Source organism: Paralichthys olivaceus, chromosome 12 (genome assembly GCF_024713975.1).
Source record: "Paralichthys olivaceus isolate ysfri-2021 chromosome 12, ASM2471397v2, whole genome shotgun sequence".
Taxonomy (NCBI): domain Eukaryota; kingdom Metazoa; phylum Chordata; class Actinopteri; order Pleuronectiformes; family Paralichthyidae; genus Paralichthys; species Paralichthys olivaceus.
The window spans coordinates 9,585,194-9,603,228 of record NC_091104.1 but is presented as its reverse complement, the minus strand read 5'-3'; the positions used below and the strand labels follow the sequence as shown (position 1 = coordinate 9,603,228).

Sequence of the window (18,035 nt, the reverse complement as noted above, 5' to 3'; positions counted from 1 at the left end):
AATCTGATAGGATTGCCTTGAGTGATTCAACCTAAGTTGGAGTTGGCCAGGTCTAAAGACTTCAAGTGGCATTGGAAGGACTAGAGATCCCCGCACCCCGAGGATACACAATACAACTGGATTTGCACTGTAGGTCATTCTAGGTCATCTTGACAGGAAGAATGCAGCTGTCCATTGTGATTCCAGAGTTGTATCATTTAGACTGTAAATAAACACTGGCGACATGGCATATCCCCAAAAGCCAAAGCGTTACGGACATCACCTGTTGGCTGGCGTCATAAATCCCACCTCCTCCATGTTAATGGATGTGACGTGAGCCAAATTAGAAAGTGACAGAACACTTCTCAAAGATGGTTTGTCAGTTTTGGGTGATTCTTATCACACCGATGTATGTTCAAGAGTTTCATTTACCAGTACGTTTGGTTTCAATCTTTTAATGATGCTATAATAATGAGGGGAAAAGTCACGATTAACAGCAGAGACTGAAGCTTCAAATGAGCAAAATGGCAGCGATAGCATCCGAGATATTTTGGCTTGATTTCTGGAAAGTGGGAGTGGAGACATGTAGTCCAACTTTATATACAGTCTGTTATACAACTGCACTGCTGACTCAGTTGACAGTCTATAGCTACACCTAGCTTACACTGATGCAGAACAATACATCAGCCAAACAGACCCTCCTTCATCATAAAGTTTTCTTTCCATGTTATTTCAGCCAAAGAAGAAATAAAAGGGCAAAACAAGTTAAACTCTTTTCCATCACCAGAAACAAAGATGTCACAACACACATATTGGACTCGGACACATTTAAAAAAGCATCATCATTTGGAAACTATTTATTGAACATTTGCAACCAGATATCAGTTAAATACAGAACTTTCATTTCTCTCTCTACATCCCCAACAGCAGGGACTGGCTCCACTTCATTACACTCTGAGAGGAGGGAATGTTACAGGACTTGGTAAGGCGCACACTGTGCTGGAAGTCATTTGGCTTTCTGTCTTCTGATAACAAAGAGAAATTAAATCTGAATCTGCTTCCTACATGTCCGGCACCGTTTCCTCCCCTTTCCTTGCAGCTATTTCACCTACGCTCAGGTGATTTTGTCAATCCTGCACATACAGACCAGGGCAAAATGACACAAACAGGAGGCGAGAAGAGAAAACCAGTTTAGACGACAGAGACACGCCCCGTACTGATGTGTAGCCATGACTGAAAAGCTAAAAGTAAAATGATCAACATGAATATATTAGAAAAATGGTAATTAGTCTTTAATAAACACCTCGCCTCACCTACTCCCAACCAAAGACCAGGGTTATAAATTAAAACTGTCCAAATAAAATCAATCAACCAAGACTTTGGGCCCATTCAGTTCCACTTCAAGACTGGAAAATCATCATTGAAAACATAAATGGCACTTTTCAGTCTCTTGAACTGGAATCTAGAATCTCGACTCCAATGGAATCGACCCCCCCAACCCTAAAATCAACTCTTTCTAATTTACATATACGGGTCAGGCGCTCTTCAAGCTTCCACCATTCTAGCAGTTGCTCCCCACAGGACACGGGGGGGACTTGGTGGTCTCCGAAAGCTAGGCCACGGTTTTGAAGGTCTGCAGTATGAGGTTGGTTTGGTGGATGAGCCGGTTTGCACTGATGAAGACATTTATCGCCCTGGGAAATGAAGACAAATGGCAGCTTGAGAAAACAGAAGTGATTAAGGCTTTCCCACTACATAAACAACTGGTAAAGTATTGCTGGGGACAAACATGAGTCTGCCAAGACATTCAAAGTCGAATTGCAGCTTTAGTTAACAATTGATAAGTGAGGTCACTTCAGGCCAACATTCCATCTGTCTTGGTAGGATGTTGAACTAGGAATAAGAATATATGGGCAGATGGAGGATTTGATAACAGTGGCACGATATCCAGAAAAACTTTTCAAAATACAGTCAGCAACAATAATTGATGTCCAACAAGCTTATCATGTTGGGTTTTTAATACCACTGTGACCCACAGGGCCGTGGGTTGACTTATAAATCCATTTATCTTATCAACTTAATTGATTCACCTTAAAATATCTAAACTTAACCAAACTGATAGTGGTGTCTTCCTGCTGTTCATGTTGTATGAACAGCAATTATTTCATTCACAACCCACTTCCTCATATTTGGGACCAGCACATAGCTGGGGTGTAACCTCTCATGATTGGTCGGGCATGTATCAGCAGAGACATGATACTGTGAGGACTTAATACATGTTGTGTGTAGTGAATATGAAGCTACAGCCAGCAGCAGCTCAGCACGAAAACTTTGAGGAACATGAGGAAACAATTACCTTTGTACCTTTTCAAGGTAACCTGTCCTATCCAACCCAACAGCACTAGATAGTCTTATTGTCACTGTGAAATTGTCAAGCATATTCAAATACAACATTTAAATGCAATTATAAGCTGAATCACAAGCAGTCTCCCGGTTACACTTACTTTCCGTCTTTGAAGTATGTTTTGAGGGTGTCGCTGAAACTTTTGGAGTATTTCACAAACTCTTTTTTCTGGTGTTCCAGGGCCTTGATAAGCAGACATAGAAGACACAGAAATGTCACTGTGACACACGGGAACAGTGCGAGTTTTACTGTAAACAGGTGTGTATTTGTGTGTCTGTGTGTGTCACTCACTCTGCGATTCTGGTACTGATACTTCTTAATGACATTGTTGACTGTGTCCAGGAGCTCTTTTATGGCGCTGGCTATGTCTCTGTTGGTAACAAAAGGCGTCAATAAGACACGTAGAGGTCAATATAAGAGATGTTTGTACAGCAACAGTTGCAATTCCATCTAATTTTACATCGAGAATTAACCTCAGTTGAAGTCAGCTCTTTTTATTTGCTCCACTTCCTGTTTTTTCTTGCAACTGCTGCTCACTGTTGCCAAAAATATAATATAACAACAGATGCAAAACGTTTGACCTGGTTTTTACACAGCCAACTCTAAATTTGTGAAAGTACAGAACGCGACAATACGTAACCGGATGACACAACATCTTAAAGAATAATCTTTGGTAGAAAGCTACCTTTGGCATTAAGGCTCTGTAGCAGCAGAGTCTTGACATTTTTATGGTGGAAATACAAAGAGAACCAGTACTTTTCAGAACCATGAAGAATGATTCACTACACCAGCTGTTTTGCTCTTTGTTGTTCTAGTGGATTACATGCAGCTACATAAAGCTGAAAGGTTCAGGGAAGAAAAAGTAAAACACGTCAGCTAAATGATGTAATGGATTCATGGCTTGTCAGACTTGTCAGAAAAATAATAAGCAATTATTTTCATCTTTCACTATCGTCCTATCTATTTTTGGTTGTGTGTAAGATATTCAAAGCAGAGCCTGTGTAGTATGTCATTCGTTACATGTAAATTACAGATATTTAGTGGTGCTTAATTGTAGAGCCGAAGCAATATGGATTTTGGGGAACTGATGCCGATAGCAACATCAGGGAGTTGTTATCAAAGCCTCATGACAAAGAAATGCAATTGAGGCTTGATATTTTATTGTTTAACCAAATACTTAGTAACTATAAATAAAAAGAAAACACAGATACAAAGGAAATGAACTTTTTTTACATAAAATATGAAATCTTTTCTGCATTGTTTATTCTGTAAATAAAAGTCTTCATATCAGCACATATTGACAACTATAAAATACAGATATGTCTGTGAAAGACTTTATTTTATTGGTCGGGCTCTGTTTTAAAACAGCATGACGTGCTTGCCTGTGTGCGTGCTCACACTCACTTGATAGTCTGTAGGAAGCGTACTCTGTCATTGATCTCATCAGGGATTTTGCTGAGGATGTGTTTCAGAGCTCTGGCCTTCTCATTTAGGTCCTGGAACTCCTGCTCAGGCCGGTCAATCATGAAATCTGCAGGAAAAAGGGGGTTTGCAGAATCTTACCAAAGGACTCGGTCATGTAGGTGAGGGGGAAGATGCACAGACAAACAACATGGCTGAGTCAGAATAGAGCAGATCAATGGTGTATGCCAATGAACCGGAGACAGGATGGGTTTCCCGGCTACATTACCTACAAACCTGGATCTCAACATCACAAAATGTTTCCACCACAGTATCTCATAACATCTTTCTATCAAACAACTATCACCTTCCACATCATCCGCTGCCATGCGCAGTAGCGATTCAGTGAAGTTGATTTGGACGTTCTTTTTCTCCAAGATCTTCATTATGATGTCCTGAGTCAAACCAGGGTTCTCCCTCTCCGCCTGACAAAAGACGAGATCACAGGGAGTGAGAGGGAAATCAGGGGCAGCACAGCACAAGCAAGAGGAGGCTTGGGGGCTATGAGAGAACGACGTTAGAAGTTTACTAACGTCAGAAGTCCTCTATGGGCACAAAAGCTTTCCTGCTGAATTATTTAACCTTGAAGCATCAGGGCCGCAGAGACACCAATCAGTGAGTGAACAAAAGACCCACAAATGCCATTGTAAAACAGCTGCAAGGTGATCACATCTCCCTTTGGTTTGTAAAATGACAAAGCTGCTTCCACCTCATTTATATTTAATCCACTCAAAAGCTAAACGCTGACACTCATCAGCAGTGGAACAGAGGTGATGTGTGTCCACTGTGTGTCTATTGTTCCTATGCAGTGATGGCAATGCGAACATCTAAGTTCTCGATGTCAACAGTCGGGCATCACTTGAAAAATCACAACAATTAGTTCATGAGTAAGACTTAAAAAGACAGATAAACACATTTTATGACTTCACATATTCTTCATTTAAGTAAAAAAGATGTAAATGAAAACAACTAGAGGAGCAACGACTCATAAAACTCACAGTTTGGATCAGATCATGTTTTTTTAGTCTCGGAAAGGAAACATTTTTGAATCATTAAAAAAAAAAGGGACACTAGCAACTTTGCTTTTTTTTTTTTACACAAGGCCTTCACACATTCCAGGTGATCTATGTTTAAATTAAGTTTTAAACTACAGTATCTATTATTTACTTGTTAAATTGAAGTGCAAAATGAACAATAGTTAATAAAAAAGCACCTTTATTGTTGTTGTGTCTAATATGTGCCGGTCCTGCCACAGACAAATTAGGGTCAATTTAAAACGTGTGGCCGTGCTGGATGTTTTTTTGTATGGCAAATGGCACAATACCTACATTCTGTGACTATTTTGTCCATCAACCATTTTCCATAACGAGCATATCTAAGCAAGAAATAAAAATGTTCCTGTACGTGATGCCAGCTAAATGATGCTGAAGTCTTTCGATCTCGCAGGAGCCGTGACTTTCACCATCATCTGCTTTTAACAAGTACAGTTCATGTTAATACACAACTCCTTTAAATTTAACTGCATCGAATATGTAAACTTTACAATTACTCCACCACTAAAACCAAAAGATATTCTGTTCATATTTTGTAGCCCATATGTGCCTTCTCTTCACTCTACAGTACATTTACTGTATTCAAGAGGCACAGAGGGCATGAGGCTGTGATTTCTCATTTCAAAGTTTATTACATCTGTGTATTGTTGTTCCCTCCAGAGCAGGGTTAAGACATTAAAGAGAGGAAGCAGGAATGATGGATGGGCTCCTTCGTGAGAAACCTGGAGCGGCAGCAGGAAAAACTCCTCCTTCTCCTATGAGCTTGACACCAGCTGAGCCCTCACTTAAACAATTAAATAAATAAATAACTAAAGGTTACTGCCCTCTCTGCTGTGATGCCTCCCTCATGAGCTCCCTCTGCTGGGGGCAGAGACTGAAAGCTTTTGTGCCACAGAGCTGCCCCATCTCATACATCTTTGACTTTGTTTTAAAATCTCATATTTATTGCACCGCCCTCATGACACCTTCATGCACATAAACACATGTAACATAGCAGGCCAAGAGATGACAAGAGGAAGTAAAGAGCACGATAAAATGGTAAATGGTTTGTATTTATAGTGTTGATGACCACTCAAAGTGCTTTACAGCACAGTTTCGCCATTCACACATCTAAACACACATTCATACAGTGCATCTATTAGCAGCACTTTTTGTTCTATGCAGATGGACAAGACTGGGGATCAACCTGCCGAACTTCTGGTTGGAGGACGACCGCTCTACCCCTTAGCCACAGCTGCCCAGATCTAAATACTTTTTTTTGCTACCTGGATTTTATTATTTTATTTTCTTAGCCATTATCACTCTTATCAGCTTTAACTGCACTGGCCTACAACAAACAAACACACTGATAAAAGGTGTTACCAGATTATTAAACTCTTTATATTTGAATGTAAAAATCTAAAACTAGGTGCATCATTTATGTCACTATAATAATCAAAGAGGAACCAGGTTTAGAAAGAACACTCTGGGTTGAGATTTCACAGCTGGTCTTTTAAATTTTCAAATAATTAAGACAATAACCTCTCTGGTCAGCTGACTCTCCAAGCTTGTGGCAGAATCAACAGGGAAATGAATCAGCAAATAATCTGATCATTAGTCAATCAGTTTAATTCATCAAGCAAAACATCTGCTTCTCAAATGTGATGATTTGATTTATGATAGTAAACTTCAGAGACTAAGGTTTCAGAGACTGAATTACAGACTGGACAATGTCAGACATTTGATGAGGTTATTTGGTGAATCTGTGAATATTCATGTGTAGATAATTTGTTCCCTTTCAAAAGACCAGACAAATTATTATTTATTACATTTCATTGATTCCCAACCCATTAATCCTATTTTAGAGATGTGTCCATCTCAGCACTTATTTTCATGTTTAAAATGTTACGATGATCCAAAGAACACACGGCCTTAGCGATGAAAATAAATCTCAAGTAATAAACAGTAGATTTCCTTAAATGCAGCATTACAGCTGATGATAGGTGCTACACAGGATACTGCAGCTAATAAAAGTGTATTATTCAACAGAGGATTGTTCTGTTTCATTTTCATTGGCAACACCTGGAGCGGCGTTGTGGTCACCCTGAAACTGAAAAGTTACTGGTTTTGACCACAGTCCCAGCTGAAGCATATACGTGTTCAAGGCTTCACCTCAAGGCCTCAAGGACGGATTTTGACTGTTGGTAGATTATTGGTAAGATAATCTGATCAAATATAAACACAGTTGCTAAGATTTATTAAAGGAAGTAATGATAGTGAGGAAGTTATGATATTTCACTGTGTTTCAGGTCATCTGATCCATGCATAGTCTTACCTTAATGAAGGCTGCTCTGAGCGTCTGTGCTGCTGATAGGTTGATCCTCTCCAGCTGAGGGAAGAACACACAACTTCACTGAAAAAGTCTGGACATAACATCTGACCTAACATTTGACTAAAGGCAAAGTTACACTTTAAAACAGATACAAAACAGGATTAATGGTGAATTTACAAAGTGGACAACACAAAATAGAAATGACATACATTTCCCCACATGTTAACACTTAATTGCTGTGGAGTGACCAGAGTTTCAACAACAGATTCAGTGGGGATGAAAGAAAATAACGGTCAAACCAATCATCTTAGAATGAATAGTATTTAACACAATAGTGACTGAGCAGTCAAGAGTGCTCCAGCAGAGTATTTCCAAAGCCAGCTTCTGTCAGCACTGGATGTTTTACCTCGTTGAAAACTGGGTACATTACGGCGTACAGCGTCATGGATACCATGGAGTTTGTCTCCGCTTCATTCTTCATCTCCTCCATTGTCATCCTCCAGGGAGGAGCAGCTCTTGGTCAAACTGTGAGGAGGAAAGTGCAGCTCACACACACTCACACATACACTCACTCACACTCACTCACACACACTCTGAAAACCACAAAAGCTCCAGAGCGCCAAGAGCCTGGAAAGAAAAAAAAAAAGAAAGACTATTGATATTGATTTTTTTAACAGAGTATTTACTTACACTATATCGATTTATTGGTGCTGATCCTGACATGATGAAGTCGTTCAGGTGACGGCCATGATCACACATCCACATCAAATACCATTCACCCGGTCAGTGTCTATACAATTCAGTGTGTCAGCTATTTATTGCTCATGTTCATTATTCAGCCACTGTGACTTGTAGCTGGTGGCACATCCCTCACTCAACTCATGTTACCATTACCATTCATAAAAATGATTCCACTCAGTTCTGCACAGACCGGTAAAATATTTTAAATGTAGGAGAGCATCTGTATCCAATCAGTACCTGGTATCAGCACATACCCTGAGTTTAGACATCGGAACGTGTATAACATTTTACAGATAAAACACAAACTACTCAACTATGATACCGACTGTATTCACATAATCTCCAACATAAATCTGTGCTGCATATTCATTTGCAGAGTATTTTTATTCGTTTTCTTCTACAAATTTAAAGAGAGAAAAATGCCTCTTATTATTTCCCACATACCAATGTCTTAACTTCCCCGAAATAAATCTAACAAAGAAAAACATCCAATCCTTATATTCAAGAACCAAGAAACTAGGGCTGGGAGAAAAAAATATATCAAGATAAAAAATGTCACATCAGTATGTTTCTGATTTAATGGCCAGCGAATGAAAACCACTTTCCAAATATTTAACAAATTAACAAAAAAGCATTTTATCTATATTTTTTAACCTTTATTATATCGCTATTGATGAAAATAATATTGCGACAATTATTGATAGTGTTTTGTTGCCAGCCTTCTAGAAACATTTGTTTAAGTCCATTATTACAATAGTTTCTGATCAAATATCTAATGATCCACTTCTGGTTGTATCTTAGTAAGCAGCAGGAAGAGGTGACATGTTGAAGCTGGAGGAGGGAGCGGCAGCTGCAGTGTTACAGATAAATCACCTGGCGACTGACAGCAAGACTAGAGCTACTTCAACATGTGTGAAAGTGTTTGAGCATCAAGAAAACAAGGACGACAACAACAAACAATGGCTCGATTCCTGTTTCTAAGACGTTACGTTGTACTGTCAGAGTCTGGGGCTGGAGGACATGACTGGGAAGTGATGTTTAGCACAGATGCGAGCTAACTTTAAAGCTTAGCTTCCCGGCTAGCTGTGGACATGTGTCATTAAGAGTTGAATTATTGTCAGAGATGAACGATAACATCACGGTTTGTCAGCTACAGTGTCAGACACGACGGCTGCCTGACTGGAAGGCTACTACACCAGGTAGCTACTCGGCTAACTGGGCATAGCTCCCGAGCTGCTCGTGTGAGGCTAACTGAAGTCAGCTCTGTTAATCCTAAAATCACAGAATATCAAAAATTCAGCGTCGGGACGATAATCCGAGGGGAAACGCGACAAACGAAGCTCGATGTGACCGTGTGAGATTCACAACCGAGGCCTGTGGCCGAGCTGATCGATGGTAGCGAGCTGCTAGCAGCGAACAGCGTAGCCTACGTGCTAGCATTAGCAAATCGTACATTCGCACTTGATGGTTGATCTGCGGCGCGTCAACGAACCGCTACGTGTCACATGTGCGAGTCGGTGCACACGTGTCAGATGTGGACTCATATCTACCTGTGGCCTGACTTGTTAATCGGGCTGGTTCCGCCGTCGGTCGCCTTTTAGCTGCCGTGTTTTCTTTACAACTTAAGGCGGAAGTTTTTCAGGACTGGCCTCAGCGACATCTTCCGGACCGTTGCTACGTGAACACACGCCCTCCAATCAGAGGGCGGGCGGATGCGTCGAGCGACCGTGACGTCACATGAGATATCTGCGTGTTTTTCAAGTTTCTGTTCTATTCTGTTTTTAATGCAGATTGTTTAGGGAGGAATAATCTATAACCCTGAAGCTATAGATTCCCACTTTATAATCAGGCACAGAGTTATGAATACTGGGGTCTGGAATAGATTGCTATAGTTAGTATATCTCAACATTTTGTACTTTAAGGTGTTTGGGGGGTGTCAGATGTTGGAAACGCTTAAATTATTACTTCAAACTCCGGAAACCGAGAAAATCTAAAGGGATAGTTGACCCAACAATGAAAATTCACTCATTATCTACTTTGCCAATGGAGGGGTGGCTGAAGTGACCGAGTCTGCAAAAAAACTTTTGGAGCTTTGCAGCCGAATCCAAATCAATTGAAGTAAATCGAAACCACTACTTCAAACATTAAAAAAACCACACAACATGCCTTCACACTGCTCCTGTGGTGTCATCCAAGTGTCCACAAGCCCGGACATTCAAATTCAACTCGAAACATGATCATCTACACCATGTTTTTAGCCTTAAATATCTTCTGTTGTCCTCCGCAGCCGTGTTCGTTTGCGTCGGAATAGTGGTGAGTAAGGTAATTCCCCCCTGATCCATATCCACAGTCCCCATATCTGCCCTTAACATTGAACACATGTCAAGAGGTCAATGGCTTGTCTGTCTTATTGTGGAGGAATGTGGAGTTCATCTTACAGACTGTCAGTTCAGTTGTCTGGTTTCTGTCACTCTGATGGGTGAGAGGAGTGCAGGCTCCACGTGGATGAAGCCCTCCAGCAGCTGGTCTGCAAATTTGGCATGGGAGAGAAAATACTCTGTTTTTGATTTAGTTAAATTAATGGAAAGTTTAAGTCAATTAACTCATTGCAATTACATAGAAACAAATACTGAGTAATATGTAATAACATGTTAATTACTACATCGTAACAGTGTTATTACATAATTATACTGAGAACTCCTGTAATATGGAATTATTACTTCCAAGTACTCATGTTGTTGTAATAACAACCAAATACTTATGTAATACTGTATTGTTAAATACTGAATACTCATGTAATTTTCCTTTATATTATACTTATTGATAATGTAGATAACATTGTTGTTAACATCCTCTGTGAAAATACATGTGTTGCTCCTGCTCTTGCTGCAGTACTTTATATTATACTCATAGATAATGTAGATAACATCCTCTCGTAACATGCATGTATTGCTCCTGCTCTGAGTGCAGTACTTTATATTATACTTATTGATAATGTAGATAACATCGTTGTTAATATCCAGTGTGAACATAGACGTGTTGATCCTGCTCTTGGTGCAGCAGGAACCATTAGTTTAACTGCAGCCTGACAACTGGCACCGACGTGGTTGTCATTCACGCAGGTTATGTAAGACGGATGGAGCGCTCTGATTGGCTGGCTGTGGTGACGTCGTCAAGCGAGCGGAAGATCATCACTTCCACGCACGAGCTGTGGAGAGTTTAGCGCAGTGGCTTTTATCCGGAGCAGCAGGAGACGAAGACTGGAAATTCCCCATCGCATAAACGAGAGAAAGCAGTTGGACTTATTAACGACGCCACGTGAAGGCATCTCCGGGTGAAGGTGAGCCGGTGTTCGTGTTTTTACGTCAGAAGTGCGTTTTATTAATTTACTGACTTCTCCATTTCTGATGACATAACAAGCATGCTAACTATTCCCTTCAGTTATGAGGGAGATAAGGTGTGTGTGTGTGTGTGTGTGTCTCATCATGTGACGAAGGCAGCCTGGGGCCGGTGGGAGGGTTTTCAGGAAACGCAGCAGAAAGACAGACATTGAGGTCTGAATGAAATCTACGTGTGTTCTGTTTGTTTCCAGACTCCTCAGACATGTCGGTCAACATTCATGTGAACAGCCCCAATGTGAGCTACACAGATACTCACATAGTGGCTCAGTATCAGTATCACACCTCATCGGTGACCAGAGAGGGGAACAAAGTGACGGTGAGTCAGTGTACTCTTCACATAGTGGCCCATTGTCTCTTATCCACACGAGTACTCAGTGATCAGGAATGAATACTGAGTACTCATCACGCCATAATGATTGATGTAATACTGGGTACTCTTCAGGCCAGAATGAAGTAATACTGTGTACTCATCACGCCATAATGACTGAAGTAATACTGAGTACTCATCACGCCACAATGAATGAAGTAATACTGTGTACTCATCACGCCATAATGAATGAAGTAATACTGAGTACTCATCACGCCACAATGAATGAAGTAATACTGACAACCAATGGCGGTTACTCCCCGGGCAAGACGCCATCCGAGCCCCCCTCCGAACCCCCCCCCCACCAAAAAAAAGTTAGCTAGTTTTTTATTATAACTATCTACGTGAGGCAATTCTCCACAAAAACAGTGCAAGTTATCAGAACTTAAATAAATACACACTATATACAAAAAGTGGCAAATATATACAATCAGATATATAAAAAAATGTAACAAGAGCAGAGAACAACAATAATGTAAAATATTAGGAATGAACAATATACAAATAAAATATAGAATAAAAATTCTAAAATCCTTCATCACACACATTTGAAAACATACTAAAGAAAATCTAATGCACCTTCTCAGCAAGCAGTGGCGCCTGCAGGGGGCGCCAATTTGCCAATTTCCCACACACTGTGACGTGACAGAAAATAGAAAACCGTTTTGCTGCGCAGATGATATATTTTTTTCCAAGTGCTCGTGCCGCCCCCCACATGACATAAAAAAATGCCGCCCGGGCCTAAAACCGCCACTGCTGACTACTCAGGCAATAATGTAAGAAGTAAAACTGAGTACTCATGTAATGATTGACCACATAGTATTCATGTCATAATGTAGGAATTAATACTGTGCAATCAGGCAACAGATTATACTTGTATTTAATTATTATCATAGGAATTACTAAACAGTACTCAAAGTACAATGCAGTAATTACTACAAAATACTCATGTTATATTTTTAAATAATAGTTATTGCGTGAGACTGGAATAGAATTATTATTTAATAATGCTAATGTAATAACATAAGAACTAGTACTCATATTGCCATGAAGTAATTACTATAGAGTAATCATGCAGAAATTGAGTGTTCATGTAAAAATATATTTCTGAGTTCTTGTGTGATAACATTATACTACTGAGTACTCATGTAATACTGTAATGATAACTATTAGGTACTCATTTAATAACTTCTAGGTTCTCATAATATTGTTGTAATAAGAGTATTCATGTCATTCTGTTGTCAAGGTCAGTGTGGTCCCATTGCAACACAGTCTCTATTTATGTGTGCACATCTACAATCTTCCTCTAACTCTGCTCCATACGGAAAACAGGTGACCCCCTGCGCCACTGAGATGACGTTTCGCACTGAGAGGCGTGTGCCCCAGCTGGGTGTGATGCTTGTGGGCTGGGGCGGCAACAACGGCACCACAGTCACAGCAGCGGTTCTGGCCAACAAGCAGGGTCTCACCTGGAGGACTAAGACTGGAGTGAAGGTGAGCAGAGCAGCACCAACGCAGATACAGACAAGGAATCAGCTGCTGGTTTACATTCATTCTGCTGATCCACAGAACAATGTCACTTAGTATTTGTGATGTCTGGAGTTAAAGGAGATATATGATGTTTTTTCAGCTTTTCTTTCCTCTTGTGTGTTATGTTAAGTTTTTTTGTGTATATCAAAGTAATGCAAAGTTAAAAAGCTCAAAGTCTGAGGTATAGGGAGATCCTCTTTCCAACAGATGACACTGCTCCTGAAGAACACCTCGTCGTCCGGTCGATACTTCAGGAAAATTGTGACGCATTTGACTCCCATTATGGGGGGGGGGGCTAAAACCAAGAGTTACAGACAGGGACTGAAAAGAGAAGCTGCAGCAATGGACAGTATGAGAACAGTGTTTTCTGAACATTAGAGCGTGTGAAACTTTTCAAGTAATAACCCAAATTAAAATGATGAACCTCAACATGAGCAGAATTTGTCCTCCTGTAACTACTGGATCCTAGGTCACTTCAAATACATTCATATGTTGAAGTAGATGCAAATCACTGGCACACCACATTTATTGTTTTTGAAAGTGTGATTTGTGAGGGGAAAAAGTTGAGAGGTGAATAAAGCCTTTATAACCAGGATGTGAAAACCTGAGGCTAACACCAGTGAGTGAAGAGAGAAACCTCCAGTATGTCCCCTGATACAGTGGTAGAGGCTCCTTAAAAGTGGATTATTCTGACATGTTCAGTCGAGTGTTAAGAGCTTAACTGATCCTGCTCTCTGAGATTTCCCTTTATATGGACATGTATTGTTACCTCTATGACCTGGTTCCTGTGATTGCCATTTTTGCCATTTTCATTTGGTTTATTTGTAATAACCAGTAAAAAATAATCTTCTTTTCTCTCCTCTCTTTTCCTCAATTCTTTAGAAAGCCAATTACTTTGGCTCCCTCCTGCAGGCCTCCTCTGTTTGTCTGGGATCAGGGCTCGAGGGCGACGTCAATGTGCCCTTCCGTGACCTCCTACCCATGGTGCACCCTGATGATATTGTTTTCGACGGTATGGACAATTGTAGATTTTCTGTTCAAGGTTTAACCTCTGAGACAGAAACTGAGAGGTGAATGTGTATGTATGTGAGAGGACGAGTGTTAACAGCAGGATAATCTGAGCCCCTCCACCAGGTGAAGATTAAGTTAAGCACTTTTTTTTTGACTTGAAGTATGTTTGTGTTTTTCAGGCTGGGATGTCTCCTCTATGGACCTGGGTTGTGCAATGGAGCGAGCTCAGGTTCTCGACTGGTCTTTACAAGAGCAGCTGCGACCACACATGAGCCGCATGAAACCCAGACCGTCCATTTATATCCCAGACTTCATTGCTGCAAACCAAGAGAGCAGAGCTGACAATGTCCTCCCTGGGACCCTGGCAGAGCAGGTACTAGACTGTTTTCAGAGTAGAGAGAGCACAGGAGTAAATAAATAATAAATAAATAAGGATTTCTGGTGCACTTAATTATTCTATTAATGAACCATGTCAATGAGTTAGCATGCACATCGACAGAGCCCTGGGACTGGCTCTCTGGCTCTACATGGAGCATGCAGCCATCATTAATGCTATTAATTCCACTTGAGCTTTTCCTGGTCTACAGCCATTTATTCCACTGTAGACTTGTGTTGTTCCTGTTGTCATTTTTAATTTGACTGAGAAAATAAACCATCCTCCAGGTGGAGCAGATCAGAGCCGACATAAGGGACTTCCGTCTGTCAAGTGGTGTGGACAAAGTGATCGTTCTGTGGACAGCGAACACTGAGCGTTTCTGTGATATCATTCCAGGGGTCAATGACACAGCCAAGAATCTGCTAGCTGCAATCAAGGTGAGACCAGATTCATAAAACATACATACAAATCATGAAGCTGGACTATGAAAGGCTGTAATTGTGCAGAATTGTGTTGTCCTGCAGCCATGAATCATCCATTCAACAATAAATTTCTCCTAATGCCGAGGACTAAACAGTAATCCTCCATCACATTTAGTGATTATGAAATCTTCGAGGATGAAGAGCTTAACACTTCACTGTGTATTTGTGAATGAAATTCCATAATGAGTCTGAAAAAGTCAGCTATTCCATTTTACATCAGATCAGGGGGAGGAAAATTATGATTTATGCCTCTTGGGGGAGTTTTTATTTTATCTCCAATCTTCAGCAGGCTTGTACTGCTGTCAGCAACGATAATCGTCTATGTCACAGACTTATGATCTTCAGCAAATAGCTAAATGTTTGATAGGCATGAAGTTGACAATAGAGTTGCTCTCTGGAGATTATATGAAGAGATTCTCAGGGGAAATGTAGTGTCGAGCTTTTCTCTTATGTGTCATATGATGATACGCTTGGTTGTAGCCATTTATCTGATTTCTTTTTCTTTTTTCTATAACCATCAGACTGGAGCTGAGGTTTCTCCCTCCACTCTCTTTGCAGTGGCCAGCATTCTTGAGGGCTGCGCCTACATCAACGGCTCCCCGCAGAACACTTTCGTCCCGGGGGCCATCGAGCTGGCGATGCAGAAGGGTGTGTTCATTGGAGGGGACGACTTTAAATCCGGTCAGACTAAGATCAAGTCAGTGCTGGTGGACTTCCTGGTCAGCGCCGGGATCAAGGTGACAGAAAGGATGCATGGAGTGAAGGAGGGTGGATTATTGAAGTAATGAATGGATACTAAACAGACTGAGTCACCCTGAAGGATGATCCTGTATTTGTAAAGTACAGGGGGTAATTGTACTTCAGAAACTACTTATGCAGTAATTAACAAATAGGATTACTAACTGGTGTCAGGCGGATCTTCAGCGTAGTAATTGTCCTGATAACCATATCATTACCAGCTACTATGAGGCTTAATGCACAGTACACCCCTCCCACCAACCCAAGTCAGCTAAATTACATTAACACCACTTGCTGCTGTTGAGGGTGCATGAAAACAAATGTGTTAGTCCATCCATCCATTATCTATATCAAACAAAGTCATTTTAACATGTTCCTCTGCCTTCGACAGCCGACCTCTATCGTCAGCTACAACCACCTCGGCAACAACGATGGGAAAAACCTGTCGGCTCCGCAGCAGTTCCGCTCCAAAGAGATCTCCAAGAGCAACGTGGTGGACGACATGGTCCAGTCAAACCCCATCCTCTACCAGCCGGGAGAGAAGCCTGACCACTGTGTGAGTGACACGGACGCAGAAAGAGACTGAGCTCCACGTGGACGAAGACGAAAAACATCTGATCGAACTTATCTCTGTGTGTTGTTTCAGGTGGTGATTAAGTACGTCCCTTATGTGGGGGACAGCAAGCGGGCCATGGACGAGTACACCTCTGAAATCATGATGGGCGGGCATAATACTATTGCTCTGCACAACACCTGTGAGGTCAGTGGTTACTACCTTTTGTAATAAATATGTCAGAAATGAGCAAAATCTCAAAATTTCATAATCAAAACAATTTCTGACATAAGAGTCCAAACTGCTGACTGCCACTAAACACAACATGCTGAGCAGTTGTCCCTTATCTGACTGTAGTTGAGGAGAAGGAGGCTCAGGAGCCAGAGTTTACTGTTAATCCTTCTTAGCAGGTTTTGCAGCTAAATTAAAGTTACAGTAAATCTGCGGGGGCACTGACATAGTTATTTCATGTTCCAAGGGCAAACCTGCTTTGACCCGCTACTATTTATTACATCACAAAATATAACATCCCGTTGGGGCCTGGTAAACTGTATGTGCCTGCAATCAGGGAAAAAATCGGGTTCAGGACAGGCTCGCTCTCTGGTGTAAAACTGAAAAAATCTTCAAACTCTATGGAACTCCAAGTGGTGGCACTGCTGCAGTTTAATCGACAATGCAGAAGACTCGGTCTTATCATAGCATAAGTGCTCTACATACTTTCTCTTTCCTCCGTTGCAATATTATACTCATTTCATCTGTCATCCATTGCACAGGACTCTCTACTAGCCAGCCCCATCATCCTGGACCTAGTGATCCTGACAGAGCTTTGTCAGCGTGTGACTGTGCGGCCTCAGGGGGAGGAGGACTTCCAGTCCTTCCACAGTGTCTTGGCGCTGCTCTCCTTCCTCTGCAAGGCCCCACTGGTACCATCAGGGACCCCGGTCATCAATGCCTTCTTCCGCCAGAGAGCCTGCATAGAAAACGTCATGAGGTGTGGATCACTTTCACTAGAAGACATTGGTTTCTTTACCTAAGGCTGCCATACACAATTTAGTAAAACTTTAACATTCAATAGAAGAGAGATATTGATGCAAGACTGCCTCTTTGTCTTTTTCAGAGCGTGCCTCGGCCTCCCTCCTCAGAATCACATGCTCCTGGAGCACAAGCTGCAGAGAAATTTCCTGCCTCCACATTCCACCTACATCAACGGTGAAGTAGGGGCTATGAAAAAAGCTGTCTTCACAAACGGGAACCACAGATCAACAAATGGCTTCCATGCACATGTTGATGATGAAGCATGTGCATTATGATTACAGACACAATACTACTGTCTTAAATACAACTGTCACTGAAACAAAATTAATACCTTGTTTGAAAAAGAACAAAGGCCCTTGTTGATCAAGCTGTCATCACAAAAAACAAGTTCGCTATCCCCTTGACATTTAGGTGAGATGCATTTAAAATCATAGGTATTCTGAGTATGTTGTCCTGTTAGAGATAGACATGGTTTTATGCAGAATTAACTTTATTTTATTTTGGTTGTTTTAGGTGTTTCTAACATTGTTCCAGTAGTAATCCATCTACGATATATTAATGTACAGTACTTGATAAATGAGAGGCATCTTCGTA

The 18,035-nt window shown here is 41.0% G+C and overlaps 2 protein-coding genes across 2 annotated transcripts; one reads left to right on the top strand and one right to left on the bottom strand.

The window, feature by feature from the left end:
• Nucleotides 1-821: 821 nt before the first annotated feature.
• Nucleotides 822-9,639, bottom strand: LOC109636486 (programmed cell death protein 10). Its single transcript, XM_020098228.2, has 8 exons — nt 9,499-9,639; nt 7,614-7,834; nt 7,211-7,264; nt 4,152-4,269; nt 3,788-3,914; nt 2,675-2,753; nt 2,484-2,566; nt 822-1,673 (listed from the first exon to the last, which is right to left on the bottom strand). The coding sequence occupies exons 2-8, from the start codon at nt 7,701-7,703 to the stop codon at nt 1,592-1,594; spliced, it is 633 nt and encodes a 210-aa protein (XP_019953787.1). The 5' UTR covers nt 7,704-7,834; nt 9,499-9,639; the 3' UTR covers nt 822-1,591.
• Nucleotides 9,640-9,641: 2 nt separating this feature from the next.
• Nucleotides 9,642-18,035, top strand: LOC109636492 (inositol-3-phosphate synthase 1-A). The gene is made up of 11 exons (XM_020098238.2): nt 9,642-11,288; nt 11,541-11,665; nt 13,049-13,210; nt 14,129-14,258; nt 14,437-14,630; nt 14,921-15,070; nt 15,637-15,852; nt 16,245-16,409; nt 16,500-16,613; nt 17,180-17,397; nt 17,524-18,035. The coding sequence occupies exons 2-11, from the start codon at nt 11,552-11,554 to the stop codon at nt 17,714-17,716; spliced, it is 1,656 nt and encodes a 551-aa protein (XP_019953797.2). The 5' UTR covers nt 9,642-11,288; nt 11,541-11,551; the 3' UTR covers nt 17,717-18,035.